General features: G+C 34.6%; 1 protein-coding gene and 1 pseudogene across 1 annotated transcript in view; both read right to left on the bottom strand.

Moving 5' to 3' along the window:
* Positions 1–19,923, bottom strand: part of CEP350 (centrosomal protein 350) — a 157,570-nt gene that overhangs the window by 17,569 nt on the left and 120,078 nt on the right. The window contains 4 exon segments of the mRNA XM_044001415.1: positions 1,598–1,758; positions 4,353–4,497; positions 15,972–16,186; positions 18,235–18,434. Of these exon segments, the coding sequence (XP_043857350.1) occupies positions 1,598–1,758; positions 4,353–4,497; positions 15,972–16,186; positions 18,235–18,434 (721 nt within the window).
* Positions 15,052–15,615, bottom strand: LOC122753375 (annotated as a pseudogene).

Raw genomic sequence — 19,923 nt, 5'->3', positions numbered from 1 at the left:
CATGCCATCTATTTGTGTCTTCATCCAAGGCTTCAGTCACAGAAGGAATTCAAGTCTTAGTGAAATTTTTAATCTGTCCTCTTTCTTATCACAGTCCCACACATACTATTAAATACTTAATACATGTTTGCTGAATTGAATTTGAAGTTATTTAGGGCAACATGCAATGTGACCTAGGATGTCTTCTGTGTCGTTACAAGTAGAAAGCAGAAAAGGTAAACTATATTATAATCTGAATTGTAGTTTATAACCCAATAAAATGGAGTAGCAAAAATTCTCTTATGGATTTCACTTTTCCAGAATAATATAATTAACTACAAATCTCAAAAATGGGAACTCTTTCTGGGTAATCAAGATATTTTTATTCTAATTTGCTATATTACAAATTGTGGAAGATCCACAGATGTTTTAAATGACTAAATTCTAGAATCATTAAGTGAGTTGACCCTCACATCTTTAAAAAAACTGGTGATTTACTTCAAACCTTCTCTCTGCTGGAGATATTCAGTCTTATCTACCATAGTCACAAAATTTCTTGTTAGTCAGTTTATGCACACCCTAAATACTGTCATACAACAGTAATGACCTGATCCTTTGCCTTCTACTTCCCTGTAATCAGACAGCTAGATCTAAGTTGCTCAACCTTGCATATTTACTAAAAAGGATAGGGCACTGGACTTGTGATTTCATTGATATAGATAATTCCTATATTAGGAAATTCTCTTTACCAATGTAGGTCAGCACTTTCTCTGCAATTTATAGTTTTAAAGAGTTGCACGGATCACTGAGAGGTTATATAGCCAGCATTACACAACCTATGTAAATCAGAAAGAGGACTTGAATCCAGGTTTCCCTAGCTTCAAAGCCAGCTCTCTTTCTATGATGTCATGGGGCTGGCTCTAAAAAGATAACCTATTTACTAAAAAATTCTTATTACTGACAAATCTAAATAATGAGTTTCCATAGCAGAAACTCATTTTAATGAGGTGGTGATTCTTGTACAGAACCAGCTTCTAGTTTTACCATTGGCATGAAGATAGAATCAATTTTATATACTGTTGTCAACTTTGTCTCCTGTCATTCTTTAATGCCTATCTTTGCTATTAGGTACTTAATAAGAGAACAGTGAAATTTATCAAAGATATACCCACTGAGCATTTTACTAGTAAACATTATTGTTAGTAATGATGATGGCAATCATGATAATAATTATTGGGTTAAAATACAAAGATGTATTTGAAAAACAATATGAAACCATAAAAGGAACTGTCAAATATCTGACCAGTAAATACCAACAGAGCTTGTGGCATGGAACTCACAATTCCATGGATAAGCATGTTGTTGTTTAATTGGATAAGTACCTTGCTGTCACTACAAAATAATCATTGTCCTCTGCTTATTAAAAAAAAAAAATTCAAGTTTAATCCTTTGTACAAGAGCTCAGATTTCCTCAGATTAAAAAAAACACACAGCATAAAGTGCAATACCAATTAGTAGTGGAAAATTTCTCATCAATGATCACTTTTTTAATATAAAAAGCATTTTGGATTTCACATATGCATTAGCCTCATTACCCTTTCCCCATCCATTTTCTAACCTCTAATTGTTTGATCAGACTGGCCTCCTGGGCTTTCAATCTCTCTTTCTGCCTTTTTTTCTGTTCCTTTTTCAGTTGATCAACAACTGATTTTCTCTTCCGTAGCTCATCTTTTAGAGCTCTGATTCTACCTTCAATGTCACTCTGGTCAGAAGTAGGTTCTGAAAGAGACACAAAGCAATTTAAAATATATAGGTAAATCAATTTGTTATGATACACATTGGGTTTTTCTTTTAACTTTTCCTCAGGCGGTAAAGTTCACTTGTGGCCCAAACCATATATTCTAAAAAAGATTGTCCTAAATCATTATGATTAAATAAATTTACAAAACCACAAAAACCTTCACGTTTAATCATAATTACAAAAAAATTCAGGAGATCCTTATTTAAATAGAGTCAATATAATAAAATTTTCTCAAATTAAGGAATGAAAAAAGGAAAAAAAGTGCTGCAGGCTGTATATCCTTTCTTTTTCAATTGTTTTTTCATTTGTTTTGCTATTTTCGGATTTCATTTCTGTCATTTTAAATGACAAATAAAACTCTGGTAATGGTATTACTAGCTCAATGAGTATAAACAGTTTAGTGACTTGGGAGTAAAATTCCAAATTACTTTCAGAATAGTTGGACCAACTCACAGCTTCACTAATGGTACACGAGTCACATCCTACTCATATAAGGAGACATTTGAGTAGTCAGACAATTGAAATAACTTTAAATACAAATCAGAAGACATATTTGTGCACTAAAAATCTTAACTTATAAATGAAAGATTGTGGCAAGCATTGCAGAAAGAATTTTAGAACTGCTGAGTATCACAGAGCTAATTATGATATTTCTTTAAATGGAGCCAGGAGGTCATATATATTCTCTCTTTAAAGAAAGACTAGGCCTAATTTTAAAAAGCTTTAATAGGGAATAAGGAACCCCAAATTTTAGTCACAGCTCCAATGACTTACAGAGACACTGGGCACCCATTTACGTGGGCACCCAGAAACTCTTGCCGAAACTCAGTAAATTTCAGTATTTATTGGTTTGCAAATCACTAAAATATTAAGGAATATTATCTTTATCTAATTCCATAAAGATATCATGAAGATAAAGAGAATCTTACATGAATTTCATCTATGACATGGTTATTACGATTGGCTTCTTCTCTTTCTGTCTCTAACATTTTTATAGTGCTTTACGATATGCCAGGCACTATGCTAAGCCCTTTACAATTATTCTCATTTGATCTTCACAACAACCTTGGAAGGCGGGGGCTATTATCACCCCATTTTACAAATGAGAAAACAAAGACAAACAGAGGTTAAGTGACTTGCTTGTAGTCATATAGCTAGTCATTATCTGAATCTGCATTTGAACTCAGGCCTTCCTGACTCCAGGCCCTGTACCCTATTTGTGGTGCCACCTAGTTTCCCACTAAAGTTTGTTTTTTAAAAACAAACATTTCTTTTTTAGTGAAAAGACTCTTCTTAACATAAAAAAATTTTGAGTTATTCACATGACAATAATTGTACTATTAGTATCCATTTGAGAATAATCATAATAGCAAAAAGCTACTATGAATTTAGTACATTTTAAAATGAATCCATATTATAGTATCTATATAACATTTAAAAACAGTAACACGTATATGTGTGAGACATTTAGTTAGGTAATAGATGGTATGTTTATTTCTTAATTTAGAGGTACCTTACTACAAGTCTGAAGCTTCTCAGAGGTCTATACACCACAGGCTGGGAGCCACTGATTTACAGGAAAATAAGGGCAAATGAATTTTATACCCATGAATTTTTACATTCTAAACTTGATTTGAAGGTTCATAATATTAAGTCTTTACTTAATGATAGACTTACACTAAAAGACTAGTTAGTAACTGATCATTCTAGGCTACTACATTATGAATGGGAAACCTGAGTGGTATAAGCTAAAAACTAACCTTTTCAGAATTTAATCCATATCAATTTTTTTCATATCAATATTTTTTATTTATTCATTTATTTTTATTTTTTTTTAGTGAGGCAATTGGGGTTAAGTGACTTGCCCAGGGTCACACAGCTAGGACTCCAGGGCCGGTGCTCTATCCACTGCGCCATCTAGCTGCCCCTTCATTTATTTTTGTGGGGCAATGAGGGTTAAGTGACTTGCCCAGGGTCACACAGATAGTGTCAAGTGTCTGAGGTTGGATTTGAACTCAAGTTCTCCTGAATCCAGGGCCACTGCTTTATCCACTATGCCACCTAGTTGCCCCCCATATCAATATTTTTAAACTAAATTACTTGCATTTATTCATTCTGAAGCCTTTTAATCCATTACATAAAATGAAAAGGCATAATTCATCAAATGAACTTCACTGACAGGAGAAAAACCAAGGCAATTTTACTGGAAAAGAATTTTATATGGAAAGTTAAGTTACTGGCTGTTTGACATTTGTTGACCATTACTGATCTGGGTGTGTTAGCAGTAAGATAATCATTTCAATTACCTTCAGCTACTTAAATACTCACAGTATTATAGTCTAACTTCCTTGCTTACAGTATTCCTTGCCAATAAAGAAGTTCAAAATTTTATATTGCCCATTAGATGATAATATGCTTTGTAGGAAATTGTGATGTCACAAGTTCTTTTTTTTTTTTTAAAAAGAACTCTCAAGTTCAGTCATGACAAGCAAAAGCTTAGAAATAGTGAGTTGCTCCTTCACAGAAAGACAAAATTTAGTGAAATAATATATTTAAAGATTACTAGTCTTACCTGATTGTGTCATAGATAATGAGTCATCTGACCAACTATGAGAAAGTTGATAGGATTTCCCAGATAGGCGAGACTGTCCTCCAGTTCTGTGACTTCCTTTACTAGAATCATGCTTTGACAAAGATGCACAGCTTTTGGAAGGTGACTGTTCAAATATGGAAGTAAAGAAGGGACATTTACTAATCCACTTAGAAAATGCTATTTTAAAAGGGAACATGATACAAAGGTAAAGTTCAGTTTTAAAAGGAGAAATAGAAGAAACAGGGAGCATTTCTAAAAATGATTGTGATGAAAGAACAAAAAGTATCAATCAATCACATATATATGTATACAACATAAATCAATCAATAAACATTAAGCACCTACTAAGTGGCAGGCATATTGCAAAGGCAAAGGCAAAGAAGCAAAAGGCAAAAAGCAGTCCTTGCCCTCAAAGAGCTCACAATATAATGGGAGAGATAACAAGTAAACAAACATGTAACAAACAAGCTCTATATAAAATAAATAAGAAATAATTGAGAGAGAAGGTGCTAGAATTAAGAGTTCAGTTTTCCTACTAATCACGGTTCTATTCTTGTGTCTGGTTAGCTCTACAACACTGGCTGTCCTTCAAGAAAGACTGGTCTGTTAGGGCTATCACACTAACCACGCAGGTGGACACTACCATAGTGACAAGATGGAAGGGACTGTTGCAAGCCCAGCACCCCAAATTTCCAGCCAATCATATTGTTTTCCCATCTGTGATGCTCCTTCTAGATTTTGGATACTCCTCATTTTGTCCATAAAAATAATCTGTCAGCTCTCATTCAGGGTCTTTTGGCTTGCTGAGGAGCTAAAGATCCCTTTTATTGGTAACTGCTTAAACTGAACATGCTTAGAATTTTGTTGCCACAGTTTACCAGGGAATCTAATTAAACAGAGGGTCTTGGGATGATTCTATTATGTTTGGATAATCTCGAAGGGGGAGGGAGAATGGGAAAATTTATCTACATAAATTAGCTGCCCAAAGAAGTTTCTATAATGTAGGGGGCATATGAAGAGAGTGGAAAATACCTGAACCACACTTTCATTTGAACTGGTTCGAGAAAAAATAAACATACATACACATTTGGGTACAGAAATTCATATTACCCAACAGGGAAGTAAGAAGGAAAGTGGTTAAGAAAAGGGACCAGGGGGTGAGGGAAGTCAGATTAAGGAAGGCAGTGATCAGAAGCAAAATAGACAGTTAAAGAGGGGACAAGGTAAAAAAAGAGAAAAATCGTAAGTATATCAGAATAAGATGAAGGAAAACACAATTAGGAATCACAACTGAAAATGAAGGGAATGAGCTCACTCATAAAATGGAAGAAGATAGCAGAACAAAGTAGAAACCAGAATCCAACAATATGTTGTTTATAAGAAACACACTTGAAACAGAAAGATCTACATAGACTTAAAGTCAGGAGCTAGAGAAGAATCAGCTTGAGTTGAGGTAAAAAAGACGGGTGGCAATTATGATCTTAGACAAAGCAAAGGCAAAAATAGACCTTATTAAATGAGAAAAACAGGGAAATGACATTTTACTAAAAGTTACCATAGACAATGAATTAATATTAATACTGACCATAGATGCACTAAATGGCACAGCATGTAAATTAAATTTTTAAAAACAAATTTATTATGTATTTTTAAGCATTCTTTTCTTTTAAAATTTTGAGTTCTAAATACTTTTCCTCCCTCTTACCCCTCCTCCACCCACTGAGAAGGCATTTTACTTAAATTGATATCAACTATACATGTGAAATCATGCAAAACAAATGTTCATATTAGCCATATTGGGAAAAAAAGCAACAAATTATAAAGGAAGCAAGAAAATCATACTTCAATTTGCATTCATAGTTCATCAGTTCTCTCTCTGGGGGTGGACACATTTTTTTTTTTTTTATCACAAGTCCTTTGGAATTGTCTTGGAACATTATACATTTTTGGACCATTAAAGCCAAGACTTACAATTCATTATCATAATTACAAAACTGCTGTTTTTGTATACACAATGATTTCCCAATACTTCTCACTTTACCATGTGTCAGTTCATATAAATCTAGCCATGTTTTTTTTTCTGAAATTACCTCCCTGTCATTTCCTATAGTACTCTATCACAATCATATACCACAGCTTTTTCAGCCATTCCCTGACAGCATCCACTCAATTTCTAATTCTTTGCCAACACAAAAAGAGCTGCTATAAAAACTTTTGTATATATAGTTCCTCTTTCTTTGATCTCTTTGGGATACAGATCCAGAAGAGGTATGGTTGGGTCAAAGGGCATGCAGTTTTATAATTGGACATAGTTCCAATTGTTCCCCAGAATGATTGGACCAGTTCACAACTCTACCAACAGTTTATTGGTGTACTGAATTTTCCTCATCCCCTCCACCATTTGTCATTTCTGATAGCTGTGAGATGGTATCTCTGAGCTATTTTAATTTGTATTTCTCTGATCAATAGTAATTTAGTGAATTTTAAAAAAATGACTATCGATAAGCTTTGATTTCTTCTTCTGAAAACTCCCTATCCATATCAATTGGGGAAGGACCCTAATGTTTATAAATTTGACTCTGTTCCCTATATATTTGATAAATAAGACTTTTATAAGAGAAATTTACCATAAAATGTTTCAATATTAATTCATTGACTATGGTACCGTTTAGCAAAATGCAGTTTCCCTGTCTCTTTGAATTAGGTCTATTTTTGATTTTGCTTTTTTCTGAAATCACGACTGCTACCCCTGCCTTTTCAACTTCAGTTGAAGCATAACAGATTCTGCTCTAGTCCTTTATTTTAACTCCATGTAAATTGTTCTGTTTCAAGTGTGTCTCTTGTTAAAAATATATTGCTGTATTCTGGTTTCTAATCCATTTTACTATTTGCTTCTGTTTTACAGATGAGCACATTCCAGTCACATTCATAGTTAGAACTGCTGTGTATTTCCCTCTGTCCTAATTTTCTTCTGTTTATCCTTCTCTCCTTTTTATCCCATCCCTCCCTACTGGGTAAAATATACTTCTATGCCCAACTGAGTGTATATATGCATTTCTCCTTCTTTGAACCATTCCACAAGATTGAAATTTAAGTAATGCCTGCCCATTTTACCTTCCACTATAAAAATTCTCCCTTACACACTTTTTTTATGTGAGAAAAATTTTCCCATTCTACCTCTTCTTTCCCCTTCTCCCAATGTATACCTCTTGCTCACAATTTCTTTCCTTTTTTTTTGGTGGAGTATGGGAGAGATCATCCCAACATAATCAACTCACACTCATGCCCTCTATCTATAAGCATCTAAATTCTTAAAGAAAAAGTTAAATGCTAGAAGCATTTCCAAAAAGATCAAGGTTTGTGAAGCAAGTATGTCCACTGTAACCATTTCTATTGAACTTGTACTAGAAATGTGACAGTGCAATGAAAAAAAATGAAAGGAATAAATACAGCAATGAGAAAACAAAAACTATCAATCTTTACAAATGATCTGCTGATTTACTTAGAAAACCATAGAGATGGGGCAGCTAGATGGCGCAGTGGTTAAAGCACCGGCCCTGGTTTCAGGAGTACCTGAGTTCAAATCCGGCCTCAGACACTTGACACTTACTAGCTGTGTGACCATGGGCAAGTCACTTAACCCCTATTGCCTAAAAAAAAAAAAAAAAAAAGAAAAAAAAAAAAGAAAACCATAGAGATTCAACTAAAAAAACTAATCAAAACAAACAACTTCAGTCAAGTTGCAAGATATAAAATAAATGCACACTAATCAGCAACAATTCTGTAATAATATAGGAAAACCTAACAGAAAGAGGTTGAAAATATTCACTTAAAATAACTACATACAGAGGGCAGTGAGGTAGCACAGTGGATAAAGCACTGGCCCTGCATTCCGGAGGACCTGAGTTCAAATCCAACCTCAGACACTTGACACTAGCTGTGTGACCCTGGGCAAGTCACTTAACCCCCACTGCCCCACCAAAAAATAAATAAATAAATAAAGTATAGAACATTTAAAATAACTACATACAGTGTAAAATACTTGAGAGTCTACCTGCCAAAACACATACAGGAGTATATGAATACAATCATAAAACATTCTTCAAAGACAGAACTAAATCAGAGAAATATTAATTGCTCCTGGGTAAGTCAAGTCTATATAATTAAAATCACAATACTAAATAAATTTACTTATTCAGTGCCATAGCAATGAAATTACCAAAGGATTATTTTATAGTTAGTAAAAATCTTAACCAAATTCACCTGGAGGAACAAAAGGTCAAGAATATGTGGGGAATCAATGAAAGAGAGTTAGAAGGAAGTGGGCCTAACAGCACGAGATCTCAAATCATAATACAAAGCTGCAAATGTCAAAACAATTTTTTATTGAGTAAGAAATACAGAGAAAATATTAGAAAAATTACAGGTTTTGGAAGTATGTAAAAAAAAAACCAATTAAAATATACATACCCTAGACCCAGTAACAATGCTACTAATATCCCAAAGAAATAAAAACAAAAGGAAAAGGACCCATATATACAAAAACATGCATAGAAGTTCTTTCTTCTCGCAGCAAAGAACTAGAAATAGAGAAGATGCCCATTGATTGGGGAATAATGGCTGAATATGTTACGGTATAATGAATGTGATGGAATACTACTGTGCTGAAAGAAACTATGAAGGGGACAGCTTCAAAAAAACCTGGGAAGACTTGTATGAACTGATGCAAAGTGAAGTGAGCAGAACCAGAACAATTTATACAGTAACAGCAGTATCATAAAGACTGTGAAAGACTTAGTAATTTTTGACTGAACACAAGGACAAAAACATAGTTCCACTGGACTCATGCTATCTACCTCCAGATAAGAACACTAATGAATTAAGAGTACAGATTGAAGCATATTTTCTTCTTTATCTTACTTTTTTTTCTGGGGGGGTGGGGGATGTAGTTCACCATGAGTAATGTGAAAATTTGTTTTACATGGCTGCATACTTGTAAAGGGCTTTATTTTTTCTTGTTTTCTCAAGGTTTGGGGGTAGGCCGAGTATTTGAAACTGAAAATAAAATGGAATTTAAAAGCTAAAAAAACTATTTACATTTGTCTTTATTTCTGTAAAGGGTTTTATAGTTAGATTCATATGGTTTTTGGATGATTTTGGTAACTATATTCCCAAATGTTGTATAGATTATACAGGTTCAAATGGAATTTCTCTTTGTTGCTCTTGCTGGGTGCAAAGTGGTTTACTGTTCAATTAATTCATGTTAATTCAATTTAATTAATGGAGTTATTCTTAGAATTAATTTTTGGTGGATGTATTAGGCTTTTCAAAGTATGTCATTTGCAAAAAATAATTCTGTTTCCTTTTTATTTATGCTACATTACTTCTATTTATTTTTCTTGACTTATTGCTATAGCTAGCATTTGTAGGAACATGTTAAACACTAACGATTATAATGGGCATCCTTTCTTTACCCTTAATATTGGGAAGGCCTTCTAATTTTTCTCTAATATCTATAATGTTTACTTCTATTTTAGAAACATTATTTAGTGCATTTTTTGTGTGTGTGATGGGACAATGAGGGTTAAGTGACTCGCCCAGGGTCACACAGCTAGTAAGTGTCAAGTGTCTGAGGTCAGGTTTGAACTCAGGTTCTTCTGAGTCTAGGATCGGTGCTTTATCTACTTCACCACCTAGCTGCCCCCTATTTAATGCATTAAAGAAAGGTCCTTTATTCCTCTGTTTTCTAGTGTTGTTTTTTAGACAGGAAAATGTGTTGGGTTTTGTCACAAGCCTTTTTAGTATCTACTGACAGTAATGGGGTTTTTCAAATTATATAACATGTTTTATTATATTTGTAGTTTTCCAACCCAACTTGGTCACAGAGTATAATCTTTTAGTATGGTGTTATACCCTCTTTGCTATTATTTTACATAAATTTGTTTGCATCAATATTCGTTTAGGATGTTCTAGAATTTTCTTCCTGTTTTGCCTCTCCTTGGTTTAGATATCAGTATCATATTTGGATCATAGAAAGATGGAGTGCCTTGTTTCTTATTATTGGAAACAGTTTGTATAACATAGGAAGTAATTCTTAAAAATGATAGAATTCATTTCTAAATTTATCTGCTCTAAGAAATTTTTTTTGAAGGGAAGAGGTCATGGCTTATTCAATTTCTTTTTCTGATGCTGGGCTATTTAAATAGTCAATTTTTTCTTTCCTAAACATGGATTTTTAATATTTTTGTTAGTATTTGTCTGCTCTATTTGATAAATGATCAAAGGATATGAACAGGCAGTTTTTAGACAAACAAGTCCAAGTTATCAATAGCCATATGAAAAAAGATCAGTTTGGTTAGCACTTAATTGGGCAAAATATCTCTAATAATTATATCTCTTTTTTAAATTTTTGTAAATTATTTTTCATTTTTGACATTTGCTTTTTGTTTTGTTTTGTTTTTCACTCATTAAAAATAACAACAACAAACCACAGGCTAGCTTTTCAGCTAAAAAGAAGCCAGCTTTAAGTTTATTGGCTTTTTCTCTCTCTTAATTTTGTTAATTCCTCCCCCCTCCAAAAAAAAAATTGTGAATCTCCTCTTTAATATTTAGAATTACTATTTTGTTGCTTAGTTTGGGGGAAAGATTTGTGTTCAATTTTTTTTTAGTTGTGTGCCCCCAAAACTGATTTGTTTTCTCTTTTATTGATGAAAGTGTTTAGAAATATAATTGTTCCCCTAAGAATTGCTTTATCTGCATTCCATAATTTTGATAAGTCAGCTCAGTATTGTTATTTTCTACTGTTTCTATAATATGTTCTTTGACCTAGCAGTTCTTTGAAACTGTTATTTAGTTTCCAATTTTTAAAAATTCTTTGTTCACAGGTCTTTATTAACAGTTTAAATGCATTATGATTAGTAACTGATGTTTAGTATTTATGCTTTCCTACATCGTTTTTAATGAGGTCTTTAAGTCCAATATATGGTTAATATTTTTTTTTTAACTTTTTTTTTTTAAGTGAGGCAATTGGGGTTAAGTGACTTGCCCAGGGTCACACAGCCAGTAAGTGTTAAGTGTCTGAGGTACTCCTGACTCCAGGGCCGGTGTTCTATCCACTGCACCACCTAGCTGCCCCCTATATGGTTAATTTTTAAGAAGTAACGTCTAAAACTGTGGGTATATAGATTCCATTTTATTGCTAATCAATAATAATCATAAATGTCTCATTTCTAATTTTTCTAACACTCTGTTCAGGTCTTTAATGTCTTTCTTGTTTAACTTTTGGTTAATTTTGTCCAGGGGTCTATTGATATCCTCCAGTATTATTGTTTTACTATCCATTTCTTAAAATCGATTTATCTTTATGTATTTACACACTGTGATATTTGGTGCTTAAATATTAACTATTTTAAGTTACTGATTCATTATCTATGATGACCTTAATCATAACCATTTCCCAGCTTCTTTTTATTCTGTTTCTATTTGCTATATCTTTATCTGAAATCATGGTTGTTACTCTTGGTTTGTTTGTTTGTTTTTGTGGGGCAATGAGGGTTAAGTGACTTGCCCAGGGTCACACAGCTAGTAAGTGTCTGGGGTAGGATTTGAACTCAGGTTCTCCTGAATCCAGGGCCAGTGCTTTATCCACTGCTCCACCTAGCTGCCCTACTCTTGCTTTTGAGTTAGCTGAAACAAGATACTTTGGTCCAACCCCTCATTTTAACCCTATGTGAATCTTTTATGTTTCAAGTGTGTTTCTTATGAGCAACATATCTCTATCTTCTATTCCATTCTTCTCTCCTTTTTTTATGGGTTGAGTTCATCCCATTCACGCTTAATTATGACAATTAATTTTGTATTTCCCTCCATCCTGCTCTCCTTTATTTTTTTAAAACTTCACTCCCACCCTCCTCTTTACAAATAAAGTATAAAGGAGAGGGAGTTTGCCTGACACTTGTAATCTATAAATACAATCAATTGTTTGCACTCTCTTCCCCCTTGCCCCACCCATAATCCCAGGTTTTTATTCTTCTTTTATTTGCTTTTGATTCCCCTTCGTGTTCCTGCCAGCATCCATGTTTATTTTGCTTATGAGTATTCATTTATCTATCCTACTCTTCCCTTTCCCTGTCCCTGTTCCCTCCTGTTTCTCTTTTGAGTTTACGGTATTTCTATACTGAAATATGTACATGTGTGTGTAAAAATGTGTTTGATCTTCCTTATCTGGTTGAAATGAAAAGTTAGGCTCAAGGGATGACTGTTCCCCTACCCTTCTTCAATAATTAAATATATTTACTTCATGTAATTATTATATGAGTGATTCCTCTTCATTTCCTCCTTTCTCCCTCAGTATAGTTGTCTTGTCACTTCCTTTTTGTCTTTTCCCCAAACCATCAAAAAAATCCACTAATTTCCTGTCCAATTATTTCTCTTCAATTAGATGTAGGCTTTTATTTGGTCATGATTTTCAAATAATACAATATTTCTTAAATTATCTCTTTTCTCCAGGTTAGTTGTTTTTTATACTATTATTTCTTACATTTTCTCCCCTGTGCTGAATTTTGTTTGAATATTTCTTCTTGTATTAAGTCTTCTGTTTTGTTCATTCTAATTTTCAGAGCATTCAGCTTGTACACGAGGTTTTTCCACTGTTTGTTCTAAGATGTTGATTTTTCTTGTCCTTTTTTTCCTTCCTAGTTATTCCATTCTGTATCTTGTATTGTATAGTCCTTCTGGACAGAACATTTTTTTTTTCTCTGAAGTTTTAACTGTACTTGTGGGGTTGGTCTCTTCTTCTAGGTTTACCCACTGGGAGTCGCTCAGTGCAAAGTATTTCTTCTAAATATTTGGTGTGCTTGCTTATCTTAGCAGCATCAGAGTTGGGACAATGGGACAATCCATGATTGGGTGTTGCTCCTGTTCTCCTAATTGGAGTAGGCAGACTGTAGCTAGTCTTAAGCATGGTGGCAAAATCTGCTTCCTCTTTCAAAGGAATCCAGTACTGCTCCCTCTTGCCATATGGATCTGGACTGTCCAGTATATTATGCTCTACCTGACTGGGCTCTTGCCATGCGGCTTTGTGGCTACCTTAGCTGTTTTTGTTTTTTGTTTTCCCTAGAGCTCTTCTACCACCGAGGTTGGTCATACCTACCTTTATTAGGAGCCAGACTATATATATATATATATATATATATATATAGGAACTCTCCTGTTGCTCAGGGGCAGCCTTCAGCTGTGCTTCAGAACTGTCCCAACTTATCTTCTTCACCATTCCTAGAGTATTCTGGTGGTACCTCTGTGTACCTCTGAGTTAAGTAGAGGAATCTGCAGGTTGATTTTCTTTGTTTTAGCAGTTAATGGTACAGTTTAAGGTTTTATTGTGCTTACAGAGTATCTGGGCTCCTCTAAAGTTCTAGTATGCCACCACCTTCCCACAATTCCCCCAATGTCGTTTTTTTAAAAAAATCATTTTTGTTGTTCTTGGTTTTCCCTACCAGGCTCAACTCACGTTGACCATTAGCATGGCTGACACTATGTTTAAAACTTGTTTTAAAATTTACAGCTTTTGTTTTACATCATCTAAATTTCCCCTTTATATCCCTCTCAGAGAACTTTTCCTAACAAAGAATTGGGTTTTTGGTTTTTTTTTTTTAGTGAGGCAATTGGGGTTAAGTGACTTGCCCAGGGTCACACAGCTAGTAAGTGTTAAGTGTCTGAGGCCGGATTTGAACTCAGGTACTCCTGACTCCAGGGCCAGTGCTCCATCTAACTGCCCGTTTTTCTTTTTTAAAGAAAAAGGCCCACCTCTCACCCAACAATATATGCAGTGTTCCACATCTGTGGACCACCAACCTCTACAAAGGAATGGGGCGGGGGGGGGGGGTGTTTCCTCATATCTCTTCACTGGGGCCAAGGTTGTTTTAAGTAATTGTAAAACGTTAATTTTCAATTGTTTTGCAGTTTTTCTTTCCACTTACCTTACTCCTCAAGTATACTATTTTCTTGGATCCACCTATTTCATTTTGCATGAGTTTGTGTTAATTTTTCCATGTTTCTGACACCATTTTGATAGGACTGACTACTCTACTTCTGTATTCAACTTCTATCACCTTACTTTGTTCCCATTTTCTATATGGTTTTAAAAATAGAAATCTAAATGGAAAGAATAATAAAGCAAAACTAAATGCTGTATTATTATAATGACCAATTTTGGTCCCAGCGAAGAGATGAGAGGTGTAGGACTATGGATGTTAAATGTTCTACGTACTGTTAGCTATAGATAATTTGTCAGTGGGTATTTCTTACATATTTTTTCCTGGTTATAAGGGAAGATTCATGAGGTAGAGGGATTTGGGAGAGGAGTCGGGGAAAGAAGCATATTGGAAAATGTGATATAAAAACTAAAGTCTCGGGGCGGCTAGGTGGCGCAGTGGATAGAGCACGTCCCTGGAGTCAGGAGTACCTGAGTTCAAATCTGGCCTCAGACACTTAACACTTACTAGCTGTGTGACCCTGGGCAAGTCACTTAACCCCAATTGCCTCACCAAAAAAAAAAACCAACAAAAAAAACCCTAAAGTCTCAATAACACTTAATAAATAAAAATTTTAAATCTAAGTAAATGAATTTTGTGCATGCCTGTGAATTTATTTATTTATTTCACTAACCTCCAACTGAAATCTAGAATTTCCTTCGATGATTAAATAAACCTTCCTTTTTCTGCTTAATTTTGGGGATAATGCCTCCATCTTGAAATAAATCTTCTCCTTTGAGGTCAAGTAGTTCAGTCTCGAAAAAGAGGGTTCCATTCGAGGAAACTTGGGGGACACTACCAGCAGAACTATATGCACAGTTACACAGTAAGTGGCAGGTGTCTCCTTTCTTCCTGGTGGTAACGTCAATGTTTTGTCCCTTGTTAATCTGACCTTTGACAAGACTGAAGACATAGTTCATTTCTATCATGACTGGAATCAAACTTTTCCACTGGACAATTTTCTTTTGTAATTGATCTTGTCTCTAATCTTTGGTGTTTCCTCATTATTCCACACTCTATGGGCACTTTGGTATTTTTGGTGGGGGGAGTAATGTTCTTTCCTTGTTCAGCAAGAACAGCTACTGGATTCTCTCCATCGTTCTTGGTGGCATCATTACTAGTCATTGTCTTTTATAAAGGGAACCGCAAGAATGTCATAAGGCTTAGTTTCCCCAAATCCTCAGTCACTCTTGGAGATTTAATCTGGTAAGATCCTTCCACCAGTCTCTGACTGAACATAAAAACAGTGCTAGACATTGGTGATCTAGATGAGGCAAATTCTTGCAATGGATCTGTTGTCATGCTTGTTTTTTCTTGTTTGCTTGTGCCCTTGTGTTCAAATGCCAGCCTGCTGCCATTGCTTACTAGCAGAGCCTAAGAGCCAACCAGAGTCCCTCTCAACCTCCCCTTCCAAGAGAGTAAGTTCTATAAAGGGAGAGACTTTTCCTGGCACATAGTAGGTGCTAAATATATGCATTCTGATAGACTGCTTAATAACAATACTATCCTTTATAAGGGTTCTTAGAACACTACAGACGCTATAAAGGATAACTATACTTTTACTTACATGTTTGGTAGTTGAGGCAGTAGACAAATCTAGGTCCTGGGAATAAACCATCTCTTCAGTCAGGATGCTATGATTTAGGCTCCCAGGCTGCTCCTGAGCTATAGTTTCAGATGCTACAGGTTCAGCAGGTGGGCTGCCTAATTCTTCTGGGATAGAACTTTCACTGTTTAGATTAGAGCAAGAAGGTGCTGGAGATTCCTCTTCACTGGCTGTTTCTGAAAAGGGGAAGAAGAGTATAAGAGAAAAATACAAGTCTAACCCTTAACTTTCTTCTTAGCATTTATATTTGATTGAATAAAAGCATAATGCAGAGAAGTTGAAATGAAGATTTATTAGCTTAAGAAGAATGTCAGATGAAGAGTATATAGAGAAAGACATTTCTGGATACATTAACACATTTATTTTTGAATGTTACAGGCACTCACTTACTAAACAGATATTGTGTGTAATAGTACTAGAAATTAAAATATGACATGTTCTAAATTCTGAACCCCTGTTCTTTGTGCTGCTTGGGCTCCAACCTATAGGCCTTTCTTGCACACAGACTTGACAACTACCCAAACTCAATTCAAACATTTATTAAATACCTATTCTGTACAAAGCATTTTGCAAAGAACAGGGAATACAACACTAAAAAGGAGATTATATCTGCCTTTGAAAGTTTTCAGTCTATTCTGAGACATGTGTGTATATGTACATGTATGTATATGTATGCACACACTATATATACACACTATGTATGTATGTATGTATGTATGTACACACACACACACACAAATACAAAGTAACTAGAGGAGGAAGAGAACACTAAGAACTTAGAACCCTACTGCTTCTTATCCAGACATTTTTAATACCTGAATAGATTAAATGTCAAAGTTTTTATAATCTGCTGTTGATGTAATCCATTTAAAAATCAAATAAGTTTTCAGATTTTAATGTGTGTGTATGTATATATGCATGTATGTATGTATGAATGCCCTGCTTTATCAATTACCTAATACCAAGGGTATACACTAAGGCCTGTGCCTTATTTTAGTAAGGGAGGAAGGAATGGAATTTTATATACTTGCGCTTGACTTCTGAAAATAGGCTTATGAATGCTCTTTCTTTTCCACGTTCCACAATTCATGCCACAGAACAAATTCTATCTAACGAATATTTAAAGACTTAAATTTAAAGTACTATATAAATTTTTACTTTGCAAATCTCACAATCACTCTATAAATACTAACCATTATCTCAACTCTTTGGAAGCAGCTGCAAAGTACAGTAAAAAGAGGACTGAGCATGGAATAATAAGATCTGGGTTTGGATCCTGCCAATTAATGTTTGTGTGAGCTTAAGAGAGTCACTTAAACTTTCTGGGCTGCAGGTTACTCATCCTTAAAAAAAAAAAAGTGGAGGGGACTAGATTGGATGGTTAGATGGCTTCTAATGTCCCTTTCAGTTCTAGAGCTATGATCTTATGACCTTTAAAAGGATTACATTTTAAAGAAGACACCATGAGGTTTTGTTTAGACTGATGGATGATACCATCATAGAATTTCAGATATGGGTAGTCATATTTAGTCCACCCTACCCCCTTTCAAATACTTAATGGTTAAGTGAATTACTTAAACATAAACAAATTATGTCAGTGTCAACAGATTTAAGGGTATGATAACTATAACAAAGACATACTTAGTTATTAGTAGTCAACAAGAATTTGTTAGGCTTCTTTTTCTGAAGAATAAGGATCGATATATTTGCTAAGTGGTTTTTTTTTTTTTGTGGGGCAATGAGGGTTAAGTGACTTGCCCAGGGTCACACAGCTAGTGAGTGTCAAGTGTCTGAGGCCGAATTTGAACTCAGGTCCTCCTGAATCCAGGGCCGGTGCTCTATCCACTGCGCCACCTAGCTGCCCCCTAACAGAAAAATTTAAGAACTCTAATCAATGGGATGACCCACCACAATATCAGAAGACTAATGAGGAAGCACACTACTACCTATTTTCTAATAAAGGGCTAGTAAATTTTTGGACATGGTCCATGTGGAAATCTATTCTGCCTGACACTGCATTTTTGTTAGAAGAGTTTGGTTTTTCCATTCTTTCAACCAGGAAGGGAAAGGTGAGAAACTAAATGCTTATTAAATTAAAATAAAAGTTTTAAAAGTTCACTCTTAACAGGACTGTGTATAATCATATTAATCATCTGCTAATAATCTTATATCCTAGCATTCAATTTTTTAAAATTTCCAAATCTAAGAATAATGTTAGAATTACCTTTTTGCTCTCTTCTCTCATCTCCAAGGTCTTTCTTGGGTGTTTTAGATTTCATAAGCTCTTTATCCCATGCTGCCAAAGCCTGTTTTTCCATTCGACGAATCTCTGCTTCTTCTGCATCTAAACGTCGTTTCCACTCCAGTAGCTCCTCTGCATGTTGTCGCCTCTGCATCAATTTCTGCTCTCGTTTAGTAAGAAACCTATGGTCACATTTTGAACAATGAGAAAACAAGACAAGAGACATCTATAGCCAGAAGTCCTGTGAATATTCTATCTTATCATAAAGCTGTGCAAGACAGAACATTAAAAAAATTCTTCTCAAAAGTTGTTTTGAAGTAATAGCTTCCAGAGGTTAAATATTCAGAAAATAAGAAATTTTACTCAGAAATTTATAAAACCAATATGCAAAGGCAAATGAAATAGGTATATCACAAGACAAAAAAATTATAATACCTGGGTAGCCATGCCTGTTAATGCTAGCACTTTAGTGTTACAGTCATCTTTCATATGTGCTTCTTTCCCATTAAAAAAATTATATTCTTAAGTCTCTAACTTAAAAAACAAAAACAAAATGTGCTTATCTGTGACTTAGTGCTCAATTAAATTACCTGGGAATGTGTTTATAACAGAGAATGATTTACCCAGTTTGATGTCTCTAAGATTCTGCATCTCAAATACTTTATCTGTAGAATTTAACATACTTATATACATTTTTACTTTCAAGTAAAATGTGTGCATGGCTGCTCAGAAAAAAACAAACCAAAACAAAACAATCCCACCTCCCCCACAAGAAATCAAACATGCTTTTTTGTCCATGCTAGAAAACTCAGTTTAGCTTTGCTTCAGATTGACTGAGTTTTGTTCTTTTAACCTTTTGAGATGTAATGTCAGATGATCTATCTGTTTTTCCACACTGGGAGAATCCTCAGTATTACAATTACCTGTCCTTTGGTCATTTGTCCTCTAGTTAAGTCAGACATGGGTTTTTGTTTGTTTCTTTGTTTACAATTGCAAAGGGATGTACCAAATACCTTAAATTTCTGAAGCTAGCCCAAATTTGTAAACTCAAATGGTACATCACTTTACCCTGAACTCCAAAAGGTTAAGAAAAGTTAATAAAATTGAATAGTTTAAAAAAGTGTAATAATATTCTCATCACATGTAGATGCCACAACCATCTAAAAAAGATGTTCAGATTTCTGATCACAGCTTTATAGTGGTTATAAGGTAATTTAAAAGCACAAGAACAATTGTAATTGTCACACCACCTCTTTAGAGTAATCAGCATATCAGAGTAATATGGTAATGGTTAGAGTAAAATCTATGGGAAACCTACAAGTCTCCAGGATGTTAAAAAACTGAACAGAGCATGCTCTATCAAAGAGTGCACTGAGAAAGGTGCAAAGTTACCTGACCAACTGGTTGTAGATATACAGCTGGAATTTGGGATGGAGGTTGGGAAAACAGACACTGAGAGAGGCCCAGTGATGAGACGTAAAGACAGAGAAGAAGTAGTGAACAGGAGAGCAGTGTCTACAAAATAAGGAGGAAGAGTTTAAAACCAAGGGAACAAAGAGGCAGAAAGAACGAGAAAGGGAAAGCAAAAGATCTGATTGAAGAACTTTTAATATGCTCTTAGATAACAAAGACTATCTAGTTAAACCTTGCTAGATTCTATGAAAAAAAACC

This window comes from Dromiciops gliroides, chromosome 4 (genome assembly GCF_019393635.1).
Source record: "Dromiciops gliroides isolate mDroGli1 chromosome 4, mDroGli1.pri, whole genome shotgun sequence".
NCBI classification, from domain to species: domain Eukaryota; kingdom Metazoa; phylum Chordata; class Mammalia; order Microbiotheria; family Microbiotheriidae; genus Dromiciops; species Dromiciops gliroides.
This window is presented reverse-complemented; position numbering and strand designations above follow the sequence as displayed.